The sequence below is a fragment of the Notolepis coatsorum genome (genome assembly GCF_963971535.1).
Source record: "Notolepis coatsorum genome assembly, chromosome: 1".
Classification (NCBI taxonomy): Eukaryota; Metazoa; Chordata; class Actinopteri; order Aulopiformes; family Paralepididae; genus Notolepis; species Notolepis coatsorum.
Window position 1 is genome coordinate 68,655,854 of NC_140165.1, and position 22,116 is coordinate 68,677,969.

The following is a 22,116-nucleotide window of genomic DNA, read 5'->3' on the forward strand; positions in this document are numbered from 1 at the left end:
CAGGCTCTGCTAGTATCTACAACATGAGGGCCCCATGCTCTGCTAGTATCTACAACATGAGGGGCCTCCATGCTCTGCTAGTATCTACAACATGAGGGCCCCACGCTCTGCTAGTATCTACAACATGAGGGCTCCACGCTCTGCTAGTATCTACAACATGAGGGGCCCCACGCTCTGCTAGTATCTACAACATGAAGGGCCTCCATGCTCTGCTAGTATCTACAACATGAGGGGCCCCACGCTCTGCTAGTATCTACAACATGAGGGCCCCATGCTCTGCTAGTATCTACAACATGAGGGGCCTCCATGCTCTGCTAGTATCTACAACATGAGGGCCCCACGCTCTGCTAGTATCTACAACATGAGGGCCCCATGCTCTGCTAGTATCTACAACATGAGGGCTCCAGGCTCTGCTAGTATCTACAACATGAGGGGCCTCCATGCTCTGCTACTATCTACAACATGAGGGGCCTCCATGCTCTGCTAGTATCTACAACATGAGGGGCCTCCACGCTCTGCTAGTATCTACAACATGAGGGGCCTCCACACTCTGCTAGTATCTACAACATAAGGGCTCCAGGCTCTGCTAGTATCTACAACATGAGGGGCCCCATGCTCTGCTAGTATCTACAACATGAGGGCTCCATGCTCTGCTAGTATCTACAGCATGAGGGTCCTCCACACTCTGCTAGTATCTACAACATGAGGGGCCTCCATGCTCTGCTAGTATCTACAACATGAGCGCTCCATGCTCTGCTAGTATCTACAACATGAGGGCTCCATGCTCTGCTAGTATCTACAACATGAGGGCCCCATGCTCTGCTAGTATCTACAACATGAGGGGCCTCCATGCTCTGCTAGTATCTACAACATAAGGGGCCTCCATGCTCTGCTAGTATCTACAACATGAGGGGCCTCCATGCTCTGCTAGTATCTACAACATGAGGGGCCTCCATGCTCTGCTAGTATCTACAACATGAGGGCCCCATGCTCTGCTAGTATCTACAACATGAGGGCTCCACGCTCTGCTAGTATCTATAACATGAGGGCCCCATGCTCTGCTAGTATCTACAACATGAGGGCCCTCCATGCTCTGCTAGTATCTACAACATGAGGGGCCTTCATGCTCTGCTAGTATCTATAACATGAGGGCCCCATGCTCTGCTAGTATCTATAACATGAGGGCCCTCCATGCTCTGCTAGTATCTACAACATGAGGGGCCTCCATGCTCTGCTAGTATCTACAACATGAGGGGCCCAGGCTCTGCTAGTATCTACAACATGAGGGCCCCATGCTCTGCTAGTATCTACAACATGAGGGGCCTCCATGCTCTGCTAGTATCTACAACATGAGGGGCCTTCATGCTCTGCTAGTATCTACAACATGAGGGGCCTCCATGCTCTGCTAGTATCTACAACATGAGGGGCCTCCATGCTCTGCTAGTATCTACAACATGAGGGGCCTCCATGCTCTGCTAGTATCTACAACATGAGGGGCCTTCATGCTCTGCTAGTATCTATAACATGAGGGCCCCATGCTCTGCTAGTATCTATAACATGAGGGCCCTCCATGCACTGCTAGTATCTACAACATGAGGGGCCTCCATGCTCTGCTAGTATCTACAACATGAGGGGCCCAGGCTCTGCTAGTATCTACAACATGAGGGCCCCACGCTCTGCTAGTATCTACAACATGAGGGGCCTCCATGCTCTGCTAGTATCTACAACATGAGGGGCCTTCATGCTCTGCTAGTATCTACAACATGAGGGGCCTCCATGCTCTGCTAGTATCTACAACATGAGGGCCCCATGCTCTGCTAGTATCTACAACATGAGGGTCCTCCATGCTCTGCTAGTATCTACAACATGAGGGGCCTCCATGCTCTGCTAGTATCTACAACATGAGGGGCCTCCATGCTCTGCTAGTATCTACAACATGAGGGGCCCCATGCTCTGCTAGTATCTACAACATGAGGGGCCTCCATGCTCTGCTAGTATCTACAACACGAGGGCCCCAGGCTCTGCTAGTATCTACAACATGAGGGGCCGCCATGCTCTGCTAGTATCTACAACATGAGGGCCCCAGGCTCTGCTAGTATCTACAACATGAGGGTCCTCCATGCTCTGCTAGTATCTACAACATGAGGGCTCCATGCTCTGCTAGTATCTACAACATGAGGGCCCCAGGCTCTGCTAGTATCTACAACATGAGGGGCCTCCACGCTCCGCTAGTATCTACAACATGAGGGGCCTCCACACTCTGCTAGTATCTACAACATGAGGGCCCCACGCTCTGCTAGTATCTACAACATGAGGGGCCTCCATGCTCTGCTAGTATCTACAACATGAGGGGCCTTCATGCTCTGCTAGTATCTACAACATGAGGGGCCTCCATGCTCTGCTAGTATCTACAACATGAGGGCCCCATGCTCTGCTAGTATCTACAACATGAGGGTCCTCCATGCTCTGCTAGTATCTACAACATGAGGGGCCTCCATGCTCTGCTAGTATCTACAACATGAGGGGCCTCCATGCTCTGCTAGTATCTACAACATGAGGGGCCCCATGCTCTGCTAGTATCTACAACATGAGGGGCCTCCATGCTCTGCTAGTATCTACAACATGAGGGCCCCAGGCTCTGCTAGTATCTACAACATGAGGGGCCGCCATGCTCTGCTAGTATCTACAACATGAGGGCCCCAGACTCTGCTAGTATCTACAACATGAGGGTCCTCCATGCTCTGCTAGTATCTACAACATGAGGGCTCCATGCTCTGCTAGTATCTACAACATGAGGGCCCCAGGCTCTGCTATTATCTACAACATGAGGGGCCTCCACGCTCCGCTAGTATCTACAACATGAGGGGCCTCCACACTCTGCTAGTATCTACAACATGAGGGCCCCAGGCTCTGCTAGTATCTACAACATGAGGGCCCCACGCTCTGCTAGTATCTACAACATGAGTGGCCTCCATGCTCTGCTAGTATCTACAACATGAGGGGCCTCCATGCTCTGCTAGTATCTACAACATGAGGGGCCTCCATGCTCCGCTAGTATCTACAACATGAGGGGCCTCCATGCTCTGCCAGTATCTACAACATGAGGGGCCTCCATGCTCTGCTAGTATCTACAACATGAGGGCCCCATGCTCTGCTAGTGTCTACAACATGAGGGCCCCATGCTCTGCTAGTATCTACAACATGAGGGCCCCATGCTCTGCTAGTATCTACAACATGAGGGCTCCATGCTCTGCTAGTATCTACAACATGAGGGCCCCATGCTCTGCTAGTATCTACAACATGAGGGCCCCATGCTCTGCTAGTATCTACAACATGAGGGCTCCACGCTCTGCTAGTATCTATAACATGAGGGCCCCATGCTCTGCTAGTATCTACAACATGAGGGCCCTCCATGCTCTGCTAGTATCTACAACATGAGGGGCCTTCATGCTCTGCTAGTATCTATAACATGAGGGCCCCATGCTCTGCTAGTATCTATAACATGAGGGCCCTCCATGCTCTGCTAGTATCTACAACATGAGGGGCCTCCATGCTCTGCTAGTATCTACAACATGAGGGGCCCAGGCTCTGCTAGTATCTACAACATGAGGGCCCCATGCTCTGCTAGTATCTACAACATGAGGGGCCTCCATGCTCTGCTAGTATCTACAACATGAGGGGCCTTCATGCTCTGCTAGTATCTACAACATGAGGGGCCTCCATGCTCTGCTAGTATCTACAACATGAGGGGCCTCCATGTTCTGCTAGTATCTACAACATGAGGGGCCTCCATGCTCTGCTAGTATCTACAACATGAGGGGCCTTCATGCTCTGCTAGTATCTATAACATGAGGGCCCCATGCTCTGCTAGTATCTATAACATGAGGGCCCTCCATGCACTGCTAGTATCTACAACATGAGGGGCCTCCATGCTCTGCTAGTATCTACAACATGAGGGGCCCAGGCTCTGCTAGTATCTACAACATGAGGGCCCCACGCTCTGCTAGTATCTACAACATGAGGGGCTTCCATGCTCTGCTAGTATCTACAACATGAGGGGCCTTCATGCTCTGCTAGTATCTACAACATGAGGGGCCTCCATGCTCTGCTAGTATCTACAACATGAGGGCCCCATGCTCTGCTAGTATCTACAACATGAGGGTCCTCCATGCTCTGCTAGTATCTACAACATGAGGGGCCTCCATGCTCTGCTAGTATCTACAACATGAGGGGCCTCCATGCTCTTCTAGTATCTACAACATGAGGGGCCCCATGCTCTGCTAGTATCTACAACATGAGGGGCCTCCATGCTCTGCTAGTATCTACAACATGAGGGCCCCAGGCTCTGCTAGTATCTACAACATGAGGGGCCGCCATGCTCTGCTAGTATCTACAACATGAGGGCCCCAGGCTCTGCTAGTATCTACAACATGAGGGTCCTCCATGCTCTGCTAGTATCTACAACATGAGGGCTCCATGCTCTGCTAGTATCTACAACATGAGGGCCCCAGGCTCTGCTAGTATCTACAACATGAGGGGCCTCCACGCTCCGCTAGTATCTACAACATGAGGGGTCTCCACACTCTGCTAGTATCTACAACATGAGGGCCCCACGCTCTGCTAGTATCTACAACATGAGGGGCCTCCATGCTCTGCTAGTATCTACAACATGAGGGGCCTTCATGCTCTGCTAGTATCTACAACATGAGGGGCCTCCATGCTCTGCTAGTATCTACAACATGAGGGCCCCATGCTCTGCTAGTATCTACAACATGAGGGTCCTCCATGCTCTGCTAGTATCTACAACATGAGGGGCCTCCATGCTCTGCTAGTATCTACAACATGAGGGGCCTCCATGCTCTGCTAGTATCTACAACATGAGGGGCCCCATGCTCTGCTAGTATCTACAACATGAGGGGCCTCCATGCTCTGCTAGTATCTACAACATGAGGGCCCCAGGCTCTGCTAGTATCTACAACATGAGGGGCCGCCATGCTCTGCTAGTATCTACAACATGAGGGCCCCAGGCTCTGCTAGTATCTACAACATGAGGGTCCTCCATGCTCTGCTAGTATCTACAACATGAGGGCTCCATGCTCTGCTAGTATCTACAACATGAGGGCCCCAGGCTCTGCTAGTATCTACAACATGAGGGGCCTCCACGCTCCGCTAGTATCTACAACATGAGGGGCCTCCACACTCTGCTAGTATCTACAACATGAGGGCCCCAGGCTCTGCTAGTATCTACAACATGAGGGCCCCACGCTCTGCTAGTATCTACAACATGAGTGGCCTCCATGCTCTGCTAGTATCTACAACATGAGGGGCCTCCATGCTCTGCTAGTATCTACAACATGAGGGGCCTCCATGCTCCGCTAGTATCTACAACATGAGGGGCCTCCATGCTCTGCCAGTATCTACAACATGAGGGGCCTCCATGCTCTGCTAGTATCTACAACATGAGGGCCCCATGCTCTGCTAGTATCTACAACATGAGGGCCTCATGCTCTGCTAGTATCTACAACATGAGGGCCCCATGCTCTGCTAGTATCTACAACATGAGGGCTCCATGCTCTGCTAGTATCTACAACATGAGGGCCCCATGCTCTGCTAGTATCTACAACATGAGGGGCCTCCATGCTCTGCTAGTATCTATAACATGAGGGGCCTCCATGCTCTGCTAGTATCTACAACATGAGGGGCCTCCATGCTCTGCTAGTATCTACAACCTGAGGGGCCTCCATGCTCTGCTAGTATCTACAACATGAGGGCTCCAGGCTCTGCTAGTATCTACAACATGAGGGGCCTCCATGCTCTGCTAGTATCTACAACATGAGGGCTCCAGGCTCTGCTAGTATCTACAACATGAGGGGCCTCCATGCTCTGCTAGTATCTACAACATGAGGGGCCTCCATGCTCTGCTAGTATCTACAACATGAGGGGCCTCCATGCTCTGCTAGTATCTACAACATGAGGGGCCTCCATGCTCTGCTAGTATCTACAACATGAGGGCTCCATGCTCTGCTAGTATCTACAACATGAGGGGCCTCCATGCTCTGCTAGTATCTACAACCTGAGGGGCCTCCATGCTCTGCTAGTATCTACAACATGAGGGCCCCATGCTCTGCTAGTATCTACAACATGAGGGGCCTCCATGCTCTGCTAGTATCTACAACATGAGGGCTCCAGGCTCTGCTAGTATCTACAACATGAGGGCTCCAGGCTCTGCTAGTATCTACAACATGAGGGGCCTCCATGCTCTGCTAGTATCTACAACATGAGGGCTCCATGCTCTGCTAGTATCTACAACACGAGGGCCCCATGCTCTGCTAGTATCTCTTACTTAGTCTATTCGCTTCGGCTATTTTCCACCACAATTGCCTGTCTAGAAAGACACGAAACAAAAGGACCTCAAATAAACGTTCAAATTAAAATAACTTTCATTTTATTCACATCAAGGAAGCAATTATCCTTTATAGAGCATAGTCCAGAATTTACAGTATTTTACATATAGATGTCATTGTACTCTGTATCTGTATACTTTCCACAATACTACAATTACCTTCCATCTCTGTCTCTTTCCTTCACAGCTGGTTCCGGAGGACCAGGCGTCGGGCGACCCGGTGGGTCGTCCCAGGGTGCACCAGGCCTCGTACGAACAGGCCACGGGCGAGGCCAAGTACTACGACGACCTCCCGCCCGTGCAGGGAGAACTCTTCGTGGTCATGGTGACCAGCACCAGAGCCCACGCCAGGATCATGTCAGTATCCACCTCAGCGGTCACGTGTGTGTGCAGCGGGGGCTTCGCTTTTGCGATATCAAACGCGCCTTCTTAGAACATGTTGATTGATGTATTTGTATTGCACTTTGTATTAAATTTTTAATTTGTTTTAATTTTTTAAATATGTTTTTGTAGATTTGTATTGCGTTTTTTTTACTACCTGGCAGTCCGGTAGAGAGCGATGGAGAGGAGGAAATGGGAGACGGAGCAGGGGAAGACATTCGGCAAAGAACGCCGGGTCTGGGAATCGAACCCGGGTCGGCCGTGCCGCGATGCCGCGCGTTACGTGGTTCGCCACTTGGGTTGGAGGTGAGTGGGTATTAGGGGAGGGGTTGGAGGTGAGGTGGGTATTAGGGGAGGGGTTGGAGGTGAGTGGGTATCAGGGGAGGGGTTGGAGGTGAGGTGGGTATTAGGGGAGGGGTTGGAGGTGAGGTGGGTATTAGGGGAGGGGTTGGAGGTGGGGTGGGTATTAGGGGAGGGGTTGGAGGTGAGTGGGTATTAGGGGAGGGGTTGGAGGTGGGGTGGGTATTAGGGGAGGGGTTGGAGGTGGGGTGGGTATTAGGGGAGGGGTTGGAGGTGAGGTGGGTATTAGGGGAGGGGTTGGAGGTGAGGTGGGTATTAGGGGAGGGGTTGGAGGTGAGCTGGTATTAGGGGAGCGGTTGGAGGTGAGGTGGGTATTATGGGAGGGGTTGGAGGTGAGGTGGGTATTAGGGGAGGGGTTGGAGGTGGGGTTGGTATTAGGGGAGGGGTTGGAGGTGAGGTGGGTATTAGGGGAGGGGTTGGAGGTGAGGTGGGTATTAGGGGAGGGGTTGGAGGTGAGTGGGTATTAGGGGAGGGGTTGGAGGTGAGTGGGTATTAGGGGAGGGGTTGGAGTGGGTATTATGGGAGGGGTTGTTGGTGAGGTGGGTATTAGGGGAGGGGTTGGAGGTGAGTGGGTATTAGGGGAGGGGTTGAGGTGAGGTGGGTATTAGGGGAGGGGTTGGAGGTGAGGTGGGTATTAGGGGAGGGGTTGGAGGTGAGTGGGTATTAGGGGAGGGGTTGAGGTGAGTGGGTATTAGGGAGGGGTTGGAGGTGAGTGGGTATTAGGGGAGGGGTTGGAGGTGAGGTGGGTATTAGGGGAGGGGTTGTATTACTGGTAGTGCTGTCAATCGATAAAAATATTTAATCTGATTAATCGCATGATTGTCCATAGTTAAGTCGCGATTAATCGCAAATTAATCGCATTTTTCTTTATTTTTTTATCTACCTTAAACTGATCTTTTTCAAAGTTTTAATACTCTTATCAACATGAGAATCAACACATGCTTGCTTTATGCAGCCATTTAACACAAAAGGATGACCCTCATGCATTGCAAATTGGCATCAAATTCAAAACAGAGTGATGCACAAAATAACTTAAAAGAAAAGAATCATTTAAAACAGTGAATAACGTGTGCATGAAATAATAGGGGAAAGAAAACGTTAAGAACTTGTTACATTCACCCACACAAGGGCTGAGTAATCACACCCCCCCCCCCCCTCTCTCTCTCTCTCTCTCTCTCTCTCTCTCTCTCTCTCTCTCTCTCTCTCTCTCTCTCTCTCTCTCACACACACTCTCCCAGCTCTCTTTCTCTCTTGCCCCTTCCTCATCTCTCTCACCCCCCTCTCTCTCTATATATCTCTCTCACACACACACACACACACACACACACACACACACACACACACACACACACACACACACACACACACACACACACACACACACACACACACACACACCACACACTTCAGAAACAAACATAGTATCAATGAGAGCATCAATAATACACCTGAGTGAAGTCTAGTTAAAAAATAATAATAATACGATTTTTTTCTTCTCAAAAGTTAATCGTGAGTTAAAAGAAATAGTGGCGTTAATAGAATCGGGCGATAACGCGTTAATACCGCGTTAACTTTGACAGCCTTAATTACTGGCCACACCTCTTGAGAGGTCTGGAGACATCCACAGTATAAGAAGTTACTATAATATCGTATGTATATATTATATAATATATGTGTAACAGAGCTGATATCGTCACCTTTTTGCGTTGTGTTAAACTTCGATGCCCCTAGGGAGTTTCGAACCCGGGTCTCCGAGTCCCACACCGCGGGCAACAGCACAGACCGCTATACCAAGAGGTGAATTCACTTCTTTGTAACGTGTCTTTTGAGGGTGAGAGTGAGTTTAACCTATAGCACCGCTACTCGCCCCAGTCACTTCACAACATCTGAAGTCCATCGTGACGGCGCTTCACGGTACCATCCGTTACATATGTATAGTTATAATATTATATATAGTCACTTATTATACTGTGCATTTCTCCAGACCCCTCTTGACAGCCTGAGGTGTGTCAAATTTAATTATTTTAACAATTGTAGTACCAAGCGAGGCTCTTTAGACACCTAGTGGTCATTACAGATTCTACCTTCAAAATGGGGCTGGATATCCATCCAGGTTCAGATTGTTTAAGAGGCACCCCTCTGTGCTTTAGGTGTAGCAGCCCTGTCCATGGTCCTGCATCTGAAGTCACCTTGTCCACCATTTCTAGTTATTGCACAATGTAGTTGTGTAACTGGTGCGATGCAGGAAACCATGACGCCATGTCTGTGGTCGTCAGAAAGCTGTCATGTTGGTAGTTGGTAACAGTCAGTCAGTCAGTCAGTCAGTCAGTCAGTCAGTCAGTCAGTAAGACACACACACACCTCACAGACAAGGTAACACACCTCACAGACAAGGTAACACACCTGACAGACAAGGTAACACACACACACACCTCACAGACAAGGTAACACACCTCACAGACAAGGTAACACACACACACACACCTCACAGACAAGGTAACACACACACACCTCACAGACTGATTGATTGATTGATTGATTGATTGATTGATTGATTGATTGATTGATTGATTGATTGAAAACTTTATTAACAGATTGCAGAATGGGTACAGTACAGTACAGCTCAATACACACAATTGTTAAGGGATGCAGACCAGAGAAAGACTTTCTCTTGTTTTTCAATTCATCAGGACATATATGATATACATGACATACAGATAGACAGTACTGCTACATCTATACATTTATGACATACCAGATTTGCAAATACAGTACTGTTTGTGATACAAAAAGAGTCCAGAAAAGGGAGTATATACATTTGACGTAAAAATTGTACATTGGAGGAGGTTGGGTGGGGTTGTGTGTGGGTACATTGTGTTGGGTACATTGGGATATTGACAACCATACTGGGTAATTTACATTGGAGGGGGTTGGGGGGGGGGGGGGGGGGAAACACTGTACAAACAAGCAAAACTGTACACTGGGGGGGGGGGGGGGGGGGGGGGGAGACACTGTATAAACAAGCAAAACTGTACATTGGAATATTGACAACCATACTAGGTAAATTACTGTACATTGGAGGGGGTTGGGTTAGGACATTTACAGGGGCCCGTTTCGAATTGCAGTCTCCCGTAGGTGTTCCTTGAGAGTGGTTTTGAAAGTGGGTAGTGATTCACATTCCTTTACAGCTTTGGGTAGGGCGTTCCACATTGATGTGGCATAATTGCTAAACGTGTTTAGTCCCTTGTTTGAGCCGAATCTGGGTTTAACATGATTTGTGGAGCTCCCTCTGGTGTTGTGATCGTGGTATTCACTGACCTTTGGGAAGTATTTTGACATGTACATGGGTACCTTGGTCGTGTAGTGTATCTTGTAGACCAGGCCCATTGCAAGTTGCTGTACTCTGTCGTCTACTCTAAGCCATCCTAGGTTGTCAAGGTAACAAGGTAACACACACACCTCACACACAAGGTAACACACACACACACACACACCTCACACACAAGGTAACACACACACACACCTCACACACAAGGTAACACACACACACACCTCACACACAAGGTAACACACACACACCTCACACACAAGGTAACACACACACACACCACACAGACAAGGTAACACACACACACACCTCACACACAAGGTAACACACACACACACACACCACACAGACAAGGTAACACACACACCTCACAGACAAGGTAACACACACACACCGCACAGACAAGGTAACACACACACCACACAGACAAGGTAACACACACACCTCACAGACAAGGTAACACACACACCGCACAGACAAGGTAACACAGACACACATCACAGACAAGGTAACACACACACACACACCTCACAGACAAGGTAACACACACACACACACCTCACACACAAGGTAACACACACACACACCTCACACACAAGGTAACACACACACACCTCACACACAAGGTAACACACACACACACATCACACACAAGGTAACACACACACCTCACACACAAGGTAACACACACACACCTCACACACAAGGTAACACACGCACACCTCACACACAAGGTAACACACACACCTCAACAGTATACTACTGTATGTTTATATCATTGTTTACCAAACATCAATACTGTAGGAGCTAGGAACATTCCTGTCAGCTGTACTACTTGTTTGTGTATCATCAATAATATTTAGGGATGTCCGATATTATCGGTCTACCGATATTACCGGACGATATTGGCATTCAAATGTAATATCGGAAATTATTGGTATCGGTTTTCAAAAACTTTTCTTTTCTTTTGTATTTAATTTTTTTTACATTTATTTACCCAGGCAAGCAAGTAAGAACAAATTCTTATTTTATTTATTGTCAAAAGTATGCATAATGTTGTGTTAATTCCACGACAAGAGATATGTAATGTTAATTACCTGAAATTATTTTGGGGGGGAAACCCCACATATATCGGCATCGGTTGATATCGGTATCGGAAATTAAGAGTTGGACAATATCGGTATATTGGATATCGGGAAAAAAGCCAATATCGAACATCCCTAATAATATTGTATTTATTTATTGATGTCTGTCTGTATACGGTCTGTGCAGTATGAGGTCATGTTGATGTGTGTCTCTCCACCTGAAGAGCGTCCTTGTTGTGTCTCCATGGATCCAGTGACATGGACCCGTCTGAAGCTCTGGAGCAGCCCGGCGTGGTGAGCTTCATCTCAGCCCGCGACGTTCCAGGAGAGAACCGGAGGATGTGGTTCAACAACCCAGAGGAGCTGTTCGCCGAGGAGGAGGTACTGTACAGTGATATTTGGGGGGGGGGGGTGATACTTTGCCCCGTTATACAGCCAGTATCGTGTTTCTTTTGCATGTTTCCAGGGTTTTAATGAAAGATCATATAAAGAAGTTCTGTGAAATGTTTTTTGAAATTCTAAAAGGCCTTGAATTCCATCTAGTAATTGGTTTATGGCTTTTAACTGAGAATAATTGAATTGATTGCTAGTATAATTGATTTGTACTTTTTATTTCTCCAGAAGGGATATTATGTTTTATTTTTATTTTTGTTCACTGTGGTCGATAATGAATGAACAATAAATCAATATAAAACATATTACAGTATTGAATCGCCATCCCTGTATGCTGCTGCAGAATACAAATAAGAATCACAGTATCAATGTATTGTAGCCCAAGTATCGTGAATGTGAGTTCCGAACACATTTTTATATTCAAATGTCATTCAAATAAATAAAAAGATTCGACTACAGAACTGCCAGTCGAATCATGATTTTGCAATGGAAGCCAATAAATGGTTGTTAGAAAGCATAACCCCATGCCTAATGATCGTTTCCTATTGGTACATCCCATAATAGTAAATACAACACACAATGGACTTTTTTTTTTTTTTTTTTAACAATATATTTATTGGGTTTTAGTTTGCAAATTACAACATGTATATCAGCAGAGCAGTATTCAGCAAACATTTTCACCCCGTTCTCCCTCCCCTAACCCCACCCCACAAAATAATAATTAACTTCAAAAACAGGTTCACATAGGAAGGATACAGATTTAAATAATAAAAAATAAAAAATAAACATAAATAAATAATAATACAACCAAAATGTTTTACACATTAAGTAAAGGGTGTTTCTTGTCGTTTTTACACAATAATAATAAGAGTTGTCCCACAGTACTCCCCCTAATCCTGTTCTTGTTGAAGCAAGTTCCCAACATTCGTATTATGTTTTAAGAAGTACACAAACGGTCCCCAGGCATTATCAAAAATGTTTTGTTTACATCTAACAATATACACCATCTTTTCCATTGACATGTTTGAAGCCATTTCCCATACTTTAAATCCACTATCGTTTTGCCCTGATTTAAAATTGGCATTGCCCCAAATAGGACTGAACCTGGATCGGGACGAATTTATATTCAAATATTTGAGTGTGTCAAACCACACATCTATCATGTTTAAAATAATGGGGTTGTCTGTATTTTTCTTCAGATATTTACGGTCTGCAGAATACAAATACAGGTGCAAGGGTAAGCTCGGTTTAACAGAGCAGGATTCTGATTGGATCCAAGCAGGGGGATTCTCCGATGAGAAGTAAAACATGATCGTTTTACAATCATCAAATTTGCTGACGACCATTTGGTGGTGGGCCTGATCTCTGCCAACGACGAGAGGGCCTACCTGGAAGAGGTCAAGGTCCTGGCGGGATGGTGCCAGGAAAACAGCCTCTCCCTGAACGTCAGCAAAACAAAGGAGATGATTGTGGACTTCAGGAGGTCGGGGGTCAAGGACTACAGCCCCCTCAGCATCGACGGGGCACCGGTTGAGAGAGTCAACAGCTTTAAGTACCTCGGAGCCTACATATCCGAGGACTTGACATGGACCACACACATTGACAGTGTTGTGAAGAAGGCACGACAACGCCTCTACTTCCTCAGGCGCCTAAGGAAGTTCCAAGTCAGTCAGAAGATCATTAAGAACTTCTACTCATGTACAATAGAGAGCATCTTGACTGGCAACATCACCTCCTGGTTTGGGAATAGCACTGCACAAGACCGAAGCAGACTACAAAGAGTGACACGTTCAGCCGAACGCACAATTGGAGGGGGGCTCCCCACCCTCCAGAACATTTACAACAAGCGTTGCAAGGGCAAGGCTAAGAGAATCATTAAAGACTCCAGTCACCCGAACAACTGCCTCTTTGAACTGCTGCGGTCAGGCAAGCGATACCGGAGTCTCAAGGCGAGCACAGAAAGACTCAGAAGAAGCTTCTATCCCCAGGCCATCAGGCTGCTAAACGAACAATGAACACTACACAACAACAACCACCAAACGCACATAGCACACACATCCACACGCACACACTCACTTTAAACAAACACACTGTAGCACCCACTCCACACACTTTATAGCACACACCCACTTTAAACAAACACACTGTAGCACCCACTCCCCACACTTTATATTTATTGATGAAGGATTGCACTACAACTCGTACACCTTACTGTAAATTGTACCTAAATTGTACCTCATCCCATTTCTGCTTTGCACTATATAGTAATAATAATAATAATAATACATCTATTTTATATAGCGCTTTTCCAGGTGCTCAAAGACGCTTTACATGGGCAGGAGAGACAAACTATGGCAAAACAAAAAACAGAACAAAAATAATACATGACAAAAATAAAATAAAATAACACCGACAGAATTAGAGGTCAAAAGCAAGATTGAAAAGGTGAGTTTTGAGGGCTGATTTAAAAGATGTCAGGGTGTTTGCATCACGGATATGGCTGGGGAGGGCATTCCAGAGGGAGGGGGCAGCAGCAGCGAAGGCCCTGTCGCCCCAGGTCCGGAGCCTGGTCGTGGGAGGTGTTAGGAGGTTGGCATCTGCAGACCTAAGGCGACGGGTGGGCGTGTGACGGTGGAGGAGGTCGGACAGGTAGGGAGGGGCAAGGTTGTTGAGGGCTTTGAATGTGATGAGTAGTATTTTAAAATGTATCCTGTATTTGATTGGAAGCCAGTGGAGGTCGTGGAGGACAGGGGTGATGTGATCAGAGCGACGGGTGGAGGTGAGCATGCGGGCAGCAGAGTTTTGGACATATTGGAGTTTATTGAGGATAGTGTTTGGTGAGCCGTAGAGGATGCTGTTGCAGTAATCTAGTCATGATGATATGAATGCATGAACCAGTGTTTCAGCAGCGGAGAGTGATAGGGAGGGGCGGAGACGGGCAATGTTCCGGAGGTGGTAGAAGGCCGATTTGGTTATGTGGTTCACATGGCGGAGGAAAGAAAGGGTGGGGTCCAGGATGATGCCAAGGTTACGGACGTGAGTGGAGGGGGTGACAATGGTACCATCAATGTTTAGGGTGAAATCCTGGGTGTGGCTGGTGAGGGATTTTGGACCGATAATAATGATTTCTGATTTATTGCAGTTTAGTTTAAGAAAGTTATTTTGCATCCATATTTTGATGTCTGTGAGGCAGGTGCTGAGGGTGGAGAGAGTGGCTGGAGTGATAGTCTTGGTGGAGAGGTAGAGCTGAGTGTCGTCTGCATAACAGTGAAAACGCAGGCCATGTTGGCGGAGAATCAGACCAAGTGGAAGGATGTAGAGGATGAAGAGCAGGGGACCAAGTACTGAGCCTTGGGGGACACCATGAGTGATGGGGGCAGTGGGGGATTTGCAGTTGTTGATAGAGATGAATTGGTGCCTGTGAGAGAGGTATGATTGGAGCAAGGTGAGGGGGATTCCGGAGATGCCAACGGAGGACTGGAGACGAGTGATGAGGATGGGGTGACTGATGGTGTCAAAAGCAGCGCTGAGGTCTAGGAGAATGAGGATGGAGAGGGAACCAGAGTCGGCAGAGAGGAGTATGTCGTTGGTGACCTTTAGAAGAGCAGTTTCGGTGCTGTGTTTGGTGCGGAATCCGGATTGAAATGTATCATAAAGGTTATTGTTGTCGAGGTAGGATTTTAATTGGGAGGCAATGGCTCGCTCAATTATTTTTGAGAGGAAGGGGAGGTTGGAAATGGGGCGGAAATTATCAAGGGTTTCAGGGTTGAGACCGGGTTTTTTTAGTAAGGGGGTGACGGAAGCAATTTTGAGGGCGGGGGGAAATAGGCCAGTGGTCAGAGAGGTGTTTACGATGGAGGTGATTAGGGGAGAAAGGGCAGGGAGACAAGCCTTGACTAGGATGGAGGGGATAGGGTCCAGGATGCAGGTAGAAGTTTTCATTGTAGAGAGAATGGAGGATAGGTCCGATGTAGTGATTTCAGTGAAGGATGTAAAAGGTGGGTTGGGCGGTGGAGAGGGGGTTGAATCCGGAGGGGAGATAGTGTTGGCGGAGGCAATTGTTAGTTGGGTGTGGATTTTGTCAATTTTTGTTTGGAGATGTGACAGATAGGAGACACATTTACTGACAGTGAAGGAACAGGAGATTGTGTCAGAGGGTTTAAGAAGTGTGTTGATGGTGGAAAACAGAGTCCTGGGGTTGTTGCTGCCAGACTGTATGATAGCGGAGTAGTGGGAGGAGCGTGCAGAGTTGAGGGCGTCTTTGTAGAGCTGTTGATGTTGTCTGTAGGCCTCTTTATGGACAGTGAGACCGGTTTTATTGGATAGCCGTTCGAGCTGGCGGCCCTTGGATTTAAGGTGGTGTAGGTGATCGGTGTACCAGGGGGCGGAGTTAGTGAAGGAGACAGACTTGGTTTTGATTGGGGCGAGCTGATTGAGACAGGAGGAGAGAGTGTTATTGTAGATGTTGACCAGGTCTGTAGGGGAGCCATGCTGTAAGAGGGAGGCATCAGGGATGGTGTCAGTCAGTAGGGAGGAGAGAGAGGAGGGGTGGATGGATTTGAGATTACGGAATGTTATGGAACGCATCTGCTTGATTGGAGGAGTAGGGATGAGAATGTCCATGGTGATAGCCAGATGATCAGAGATGGTGAGGTCGGAGCAGGTGAGATTACTGATGGAGATGCCAGATGTGCAGACCAGATCCAGTGTGTGACCTTTCTTATGAGTGGGAAAATCAACATGCTGGGTGAGATTAAAAAAGTTTAAAATGTCCAGGAATTCTGTGGCGGTTTTGGAGTCCGAAGTATCAACATGAATGTTGAAATCACCGATTAAAAGGATGGATGGAGAGATAGCACAGAGTTGTGTCAGGAATTCAGACAGGTCAGAGGGGAAGGTTGGGTTTGGTTTGGGGGGCCGGTAAATGACTGCAGTGACTAGGGGTTTGGGACCAGACAGTTTAAAAGCAAGGTGTTCTGTACATTAGTACACTGCATAGTATTGTATATTATATGGTAACTCAGTTACGTCTATTCTGCATCGAACATTGTACATATGTCTATACTGAACACTGTGACCTCATTTTCTACTTCTAAATTACATGCTATACTATGTTATTTGATACTATCTTGTCTAGCACAGTCTCTGGAGCGTAACAGTAAGAAGCATTTTGTATGAAAGTATTCTGTACTTCTGTATGACAACTATTAAAGAAACTTAAAACTTGAAACATGATCGTCCGCAATTGTGCTGCCCAGTAATACCATTGGATATTTGGGCATTTCAGGCCTCCTCGGTCATATGGTAGGTAAAGTAGAGATAGACGTAATCTGGGGCGTTTATTTTGCCAAATAAAGTTGGTAAACAGTTTCTTGATTCTTGTGAACAAAGACGAGGGAGGAGGTAAAGGGATATTCTGGAATAGGTAGAGAAATTTAGGGAGTATATTCATTTTTAGAATATTAATCCTGCCGATAATTGAGATAGGTAGGGATGTCCAACGCTCTATTGAAGAAGTACTAGCTTCCAGAATTGGGTCATAGTTTATCTGAGAAATCTTATTCACCTCAGGGACAATTCTTATTCCCAAATACGTGAATGTATCTGTTGAGTTGAGAGTAGAAGCACAAACAAGCCCATCCTTCCTCTCTCTTTCATTGAGTAACATTATAGATGATTTGGAGTGATTCACTTTATAACCAGATATTTTCCCAAATGTTTCAATAAGACTTAGGAGTGCTGGGATAGATCTGTGTAGATTTTTTAGCATTAATATTACATCATCGGCGAAGAGGGCTATCCTATGCTCTATATGACCTTCTCGAATTCCATGAATATCACTGTGCGTCCTCACCGCTATAGCAAATGGTTCGATCGCAAGAATGAAAAGCAAGGGCGATAAAGGGCTCCCTTGTGGGCAACTTCTACTAATGTTAAAGGGTTTAGAGACCTTGCTATTCGTCAGAACTTCTGCCGTAAGCCCTGTACAAAGCAAGCTAACCCATTTGACGAATGTGTCTTCAAAGCCAAATCGTGTTAACACCACAATGAACTTGTTACAGTAATTGTAAGCATTTTACCCCTGCTTTGGTGCGGTATTAGCATTTAGAATGTGATGAATGTGGGCACTGATATGCGAAAGAATGTACTAAATGGGTTTATTTCTAGAAGAAAAAAAACATACACCAGTGGTGTTTACTGATCACAGAGTAACACCGGTATCACGACCATAGATATATATAAAGACTAGATGACTCACCCGCGCTGCTGGCCAACGGAGACCGACGTTGCCACATGGCGGCCATCTTGCTACAGGGTAGCACGCCCACTCATAACATGAATGTCTATAGTGCATGTACTATTGAAATAACCATAGCTTGCTCAATTTTCAACCGTTTGGTTTGTTAAAAACGTCAGAGGTGTAGTTATCATACTGCATACTTATAATGGACTTTCATATTATGAAAATCTATTTTTTTTAATAAAAATTCTTCCAACCAAGAATCATAGCCACGTTTGTAATAAACCAAACCGTTTGTAAATCCGTCAAGATTTCAGCGAGTTAAGAGTATTTTTGTTTGTGCAGATCACTCACCTTAAAGCAGTAGTTAACTGTAGCAAGATGGTCGCCGGTGAACTACGCAGGAGACTCCGCCTTGCGCCATCTAGTGTTTATATATATATCTATGATCACGACTAGCAGCAAGCCTAGTAATGATGTGTAGTGATGTGTACATTTCATCATTAATATGCCTAATCTGAGCCTTTTTTTCTTTTTTTGTATCCACTTTTTCTCCTTTTTCTCCCATCCCAATTTCGTATTATCCAATTCTTCCCTCCCCTATCTTGAACGTTGCTAGACTATGCCTCCCACTGGTCGGCTGTAGTGAGGATAGAAGCCTTGCATCACGTGTCCCCTCCGGTACACGAGGAGGCAACCGTCGCATCTTTTCACCAGACAGCTCGATCTCTCAGTGGCGAGGAGTAACGCGTGGGAGGCTCACGCTGCCCCCGCTACTTCCTGTTTCCGCCGCACCGGCGTCACCCAACCGACCTGTAGGAGTCGCTGTCCACAACGTCCAATCCCCACCCACCGGCTTTCCCACCCTCTAACACTGCCAATTGTGTTAGTATGACAGCCAGCCAAGCCGGTAGCAACGCCGAGAGCTGGGCTCGATACCAGCGTCTCCTACGTTACTGGCGAGCGCCTTGCCCACTGCGCCACTCAGCCGCCCTAATTTGAGCCTTTTCATAGTCGAATGGTGTTCCTAGGGACCATTAACAGCCCTAGTACCAATGTTGCTTGAACCAAAACATTCTCATCCATGACATCTCACAATATGTGCAACAGTATACTACTGTATCTTTATATCATTGTTTACCAAACATCAATACTGTAGGTGCTAGGAACATTCCTGTCAGCTGTACTACTTGTTTGTGTATCATCAATAATATTGTATTTATTTACTGATGTGTCTGTCTGTATACGGTCTGTGCAGTATGAGGTCATGTTGATGTGTGTCTCCAGGTGATGTGTGTGGGTCAGATCATCGGTGCAGTGGTGGCGGAGACCAGAGAACAAGCCAGCAGAGCAGCCCAGAAGGTCCAGGTCGCCTACCAAGACCTCCATCCTGTCTTTTTTACCATAGAGGTATATACTTGCATTATACAGTAGTAGTAGTAGTAGTAGTAGTAGTAGTAGTAGTAGTAGTAGTAGTAGTAGTAGTAGTAGTAGTAGTAGTAGTAGTAGTAGTAGTAGTAGTAGTAGTAGTAGTAGTAGTAGTCAGTGTTGAGGAAATTACTCTACAACTTTACCAAACTACTACCTACTTTACTTTACAATACTGAGCCCAGGATCAACCAATCAATTGGCCATCAATTATCACTACTTTCTCTAATGTAGCTATTTATTGCTGATATGTCACTTCATTTTACTTACACAGACACTATATTACCTAAACATAAGATCCAAGCGACTTATTTCTCAAACACTCACTTTGAAGTTGTTGAAATGGGTCCAAAACGTCCACGGAGGCTTACTGTACATACCAGAAGTTTTGATGAAGTGAACCATTTAGCCCTGGAGGGGGCACTTGGGAGACAGCCGTGATGTAGCTAGCATGACATAGCATATTGCAGCTAGGGACCAGCTAAAGGTAGTATTTTATTGATCTCACTATAACTATAACTGAATACAACAAGTACCACATTCACAGAACAAAGCACACTCAGGGGGGGCACTGCTCAAAGATAGAACAGAATTGATGAGTAATATCTCCAGACATCACCATACCAAGTTAATAAACATGAGTTGATTAGTGCTTATTTGTACAATGCCAGCTGAGAACAGTATCTGTTCTGATTCAAGGATAACCACAGCTTTTCTTCCCAAGACGACTTGCTTACATCATCTGGTCTCGTTGCAGGAAGCCATTGAGCACCAGTCTTTCTTTGAGCCAAAGAGGAAGCTAGAGAGAGGGGACGTAGACCAGGCTTTCGAGACTGCGGAGCACATCCTGGAAGGTCATTTTACTTTATTCATCTCCAGTAGCCTACCTGGTACTTTGATTTCTAGCTACCTAATCATTGGCTAATCACTGTTAGTGTTCCTTCAGTGCTTCTCATAGTGGCAACCTGCTATGTTTGCCAATGCAGCCGCTGTATTCTGAGCACCACAAACCGCCTCGGCCAGGCCTTTGTGCCAGTAGTCATCAGGTCAACAACCGTGGGCACGGACTGCTGCCAATAGTTGGACAGCTAACGGCTGGAGAACTTGAGAACTGTTTTTGTCTCAATAAAAAAAAAACTGCATTGTCTCTGGTGCAGTGTGCTACCACGATATGTATACTGTTATTATGATTATTATTACTGATTAAATTCTACCATTCCATTATTATTACTATGTCCTACTCCATTACTATTAATATTGTTTATTATTATCTTTCCTGCCTGTACCTCCCGTCCCACCTCCCCCCACTCTGCTATGACACCTTAAAAGGTGCTGCAAGTGGTATTTCTTGTTAAGATAAAGTGTTAAATCGCTCTACATTCAGACAGCCATCACTGATATAGTGTGTCTGGTCAGTAACATGGGTCTCCCAGTCCCTCCACTCTGCAGTAAACATCACTGATATAGTGTGTCTGGTCAGTAACATGGGTCTCCCAGTCCCTCCACTCTGCAGTAAACAGACATCACTGATATAGAATGTTTGGTCAGTAACATGGGTTTCACAGTCCCTCCACTCTGCAGTAAACATCACTGATATAGAGTGTCTGGTCAGTAACATGGGTCTCCCAGTCCCTACACTCTGCAGTAAACAGACCAGGGGCGGAGCTAGGGGGTGGCTACCTGGGCTCAAGCCCCGGATGTATTCTGAAAAGCCCCGAATCTATTAAAAAAAAAAAAAAAATCATTGTTACATGAAAATATGTTTGCACCAGATTTAGCAGAAGCTAATTTCCATCTGTGGTCTATCCAGCTGCTAACTGTATTTGAGTGAGTTAAGTCTTGGTGTTATGGTAGACTCAGACCTAAGCTTTAAATCACAATCAACAAGTTGACAAAAACTTAATTCTTCCACCTTAGAAACATAGCTAAAGTACGGCCATTTATAAATCAAAAGGACGCTGAAAACCAGATCCATGCCTTTATCTCAAGCCAACTCGACTACTGTAATGCACTCCTTACCGGCCTCCCGAAAAAATACGATGATAACTATTTTATTGCAATGCACTATTGCATTATTTTATTCTATTTGACTAACTATTTTATTGCACTGCACTATTTTACTTTGTATCAGTGAATCATAGACGCCTGGCCATAAGAGCATTCGGAGCATCTCTGCTCTCCCACTATTGAACTTGGGGGAGCAAAGGTATGATCTTGCTCCACCACTTTTTGATTATATGAAAAATATGATATATCCCCCCCCAATATATAAATCTAACCATAACTACGTTATGGTTAACTGAGTTTTATAGTGAAAAGAGCAGCTTTATTGGTCAAGATTGAAGGCTCTATATTGCAGGAAATTGCACGTACAGGTTCATTAAATTCAAAAAAAATCTGTCGTGGAGGGGGTTGTGCCGGACCCCCTCCAAACCACCCCTTGCCTGCCCAAAAACTAAAAAAAATAATACAAAAAAAAAAAAAAAAAAAAAAAAAA

The 22,116-nt window shown here is 46.1% G+C and overlaps 1 protein-coding gene across 1 annotated transcript in view; it reads left to right on the forward strand.

Annotated features, from left to right (window-relative positions):
- aox5 (aldehyde oxidase 5) overlaps positions 1 to 22,116 on the forward strand; it is a gene marked incomplete at both ends in the record, with an annotated part of 234,481 nt that overhangs the window by 106,451 nt on the left and 105,914 nt on the right. Inside the window, 4 exons of the mRNA XM_084324128.1 lie at positions 6,591 to 6,760; positions 11,812 to 11,938; positions 19,479 to 19,601; positions 20,377 to 20,473. Coding sequence (XP_084180254.1) covers positions 6,591 to 6,760; positions 11,812 to 11,938; positions 19,479 to 19,601; positions 20,377 to 20,473 — 517 coding nt within the window. The remainder of the gene's footprint in view (positions 1 to 6,590; positions 6,761 to 11,811; positions 11,939 to 19,478; positions 19,602 to 20,376; positions 20,474 to 22,116) is intronic.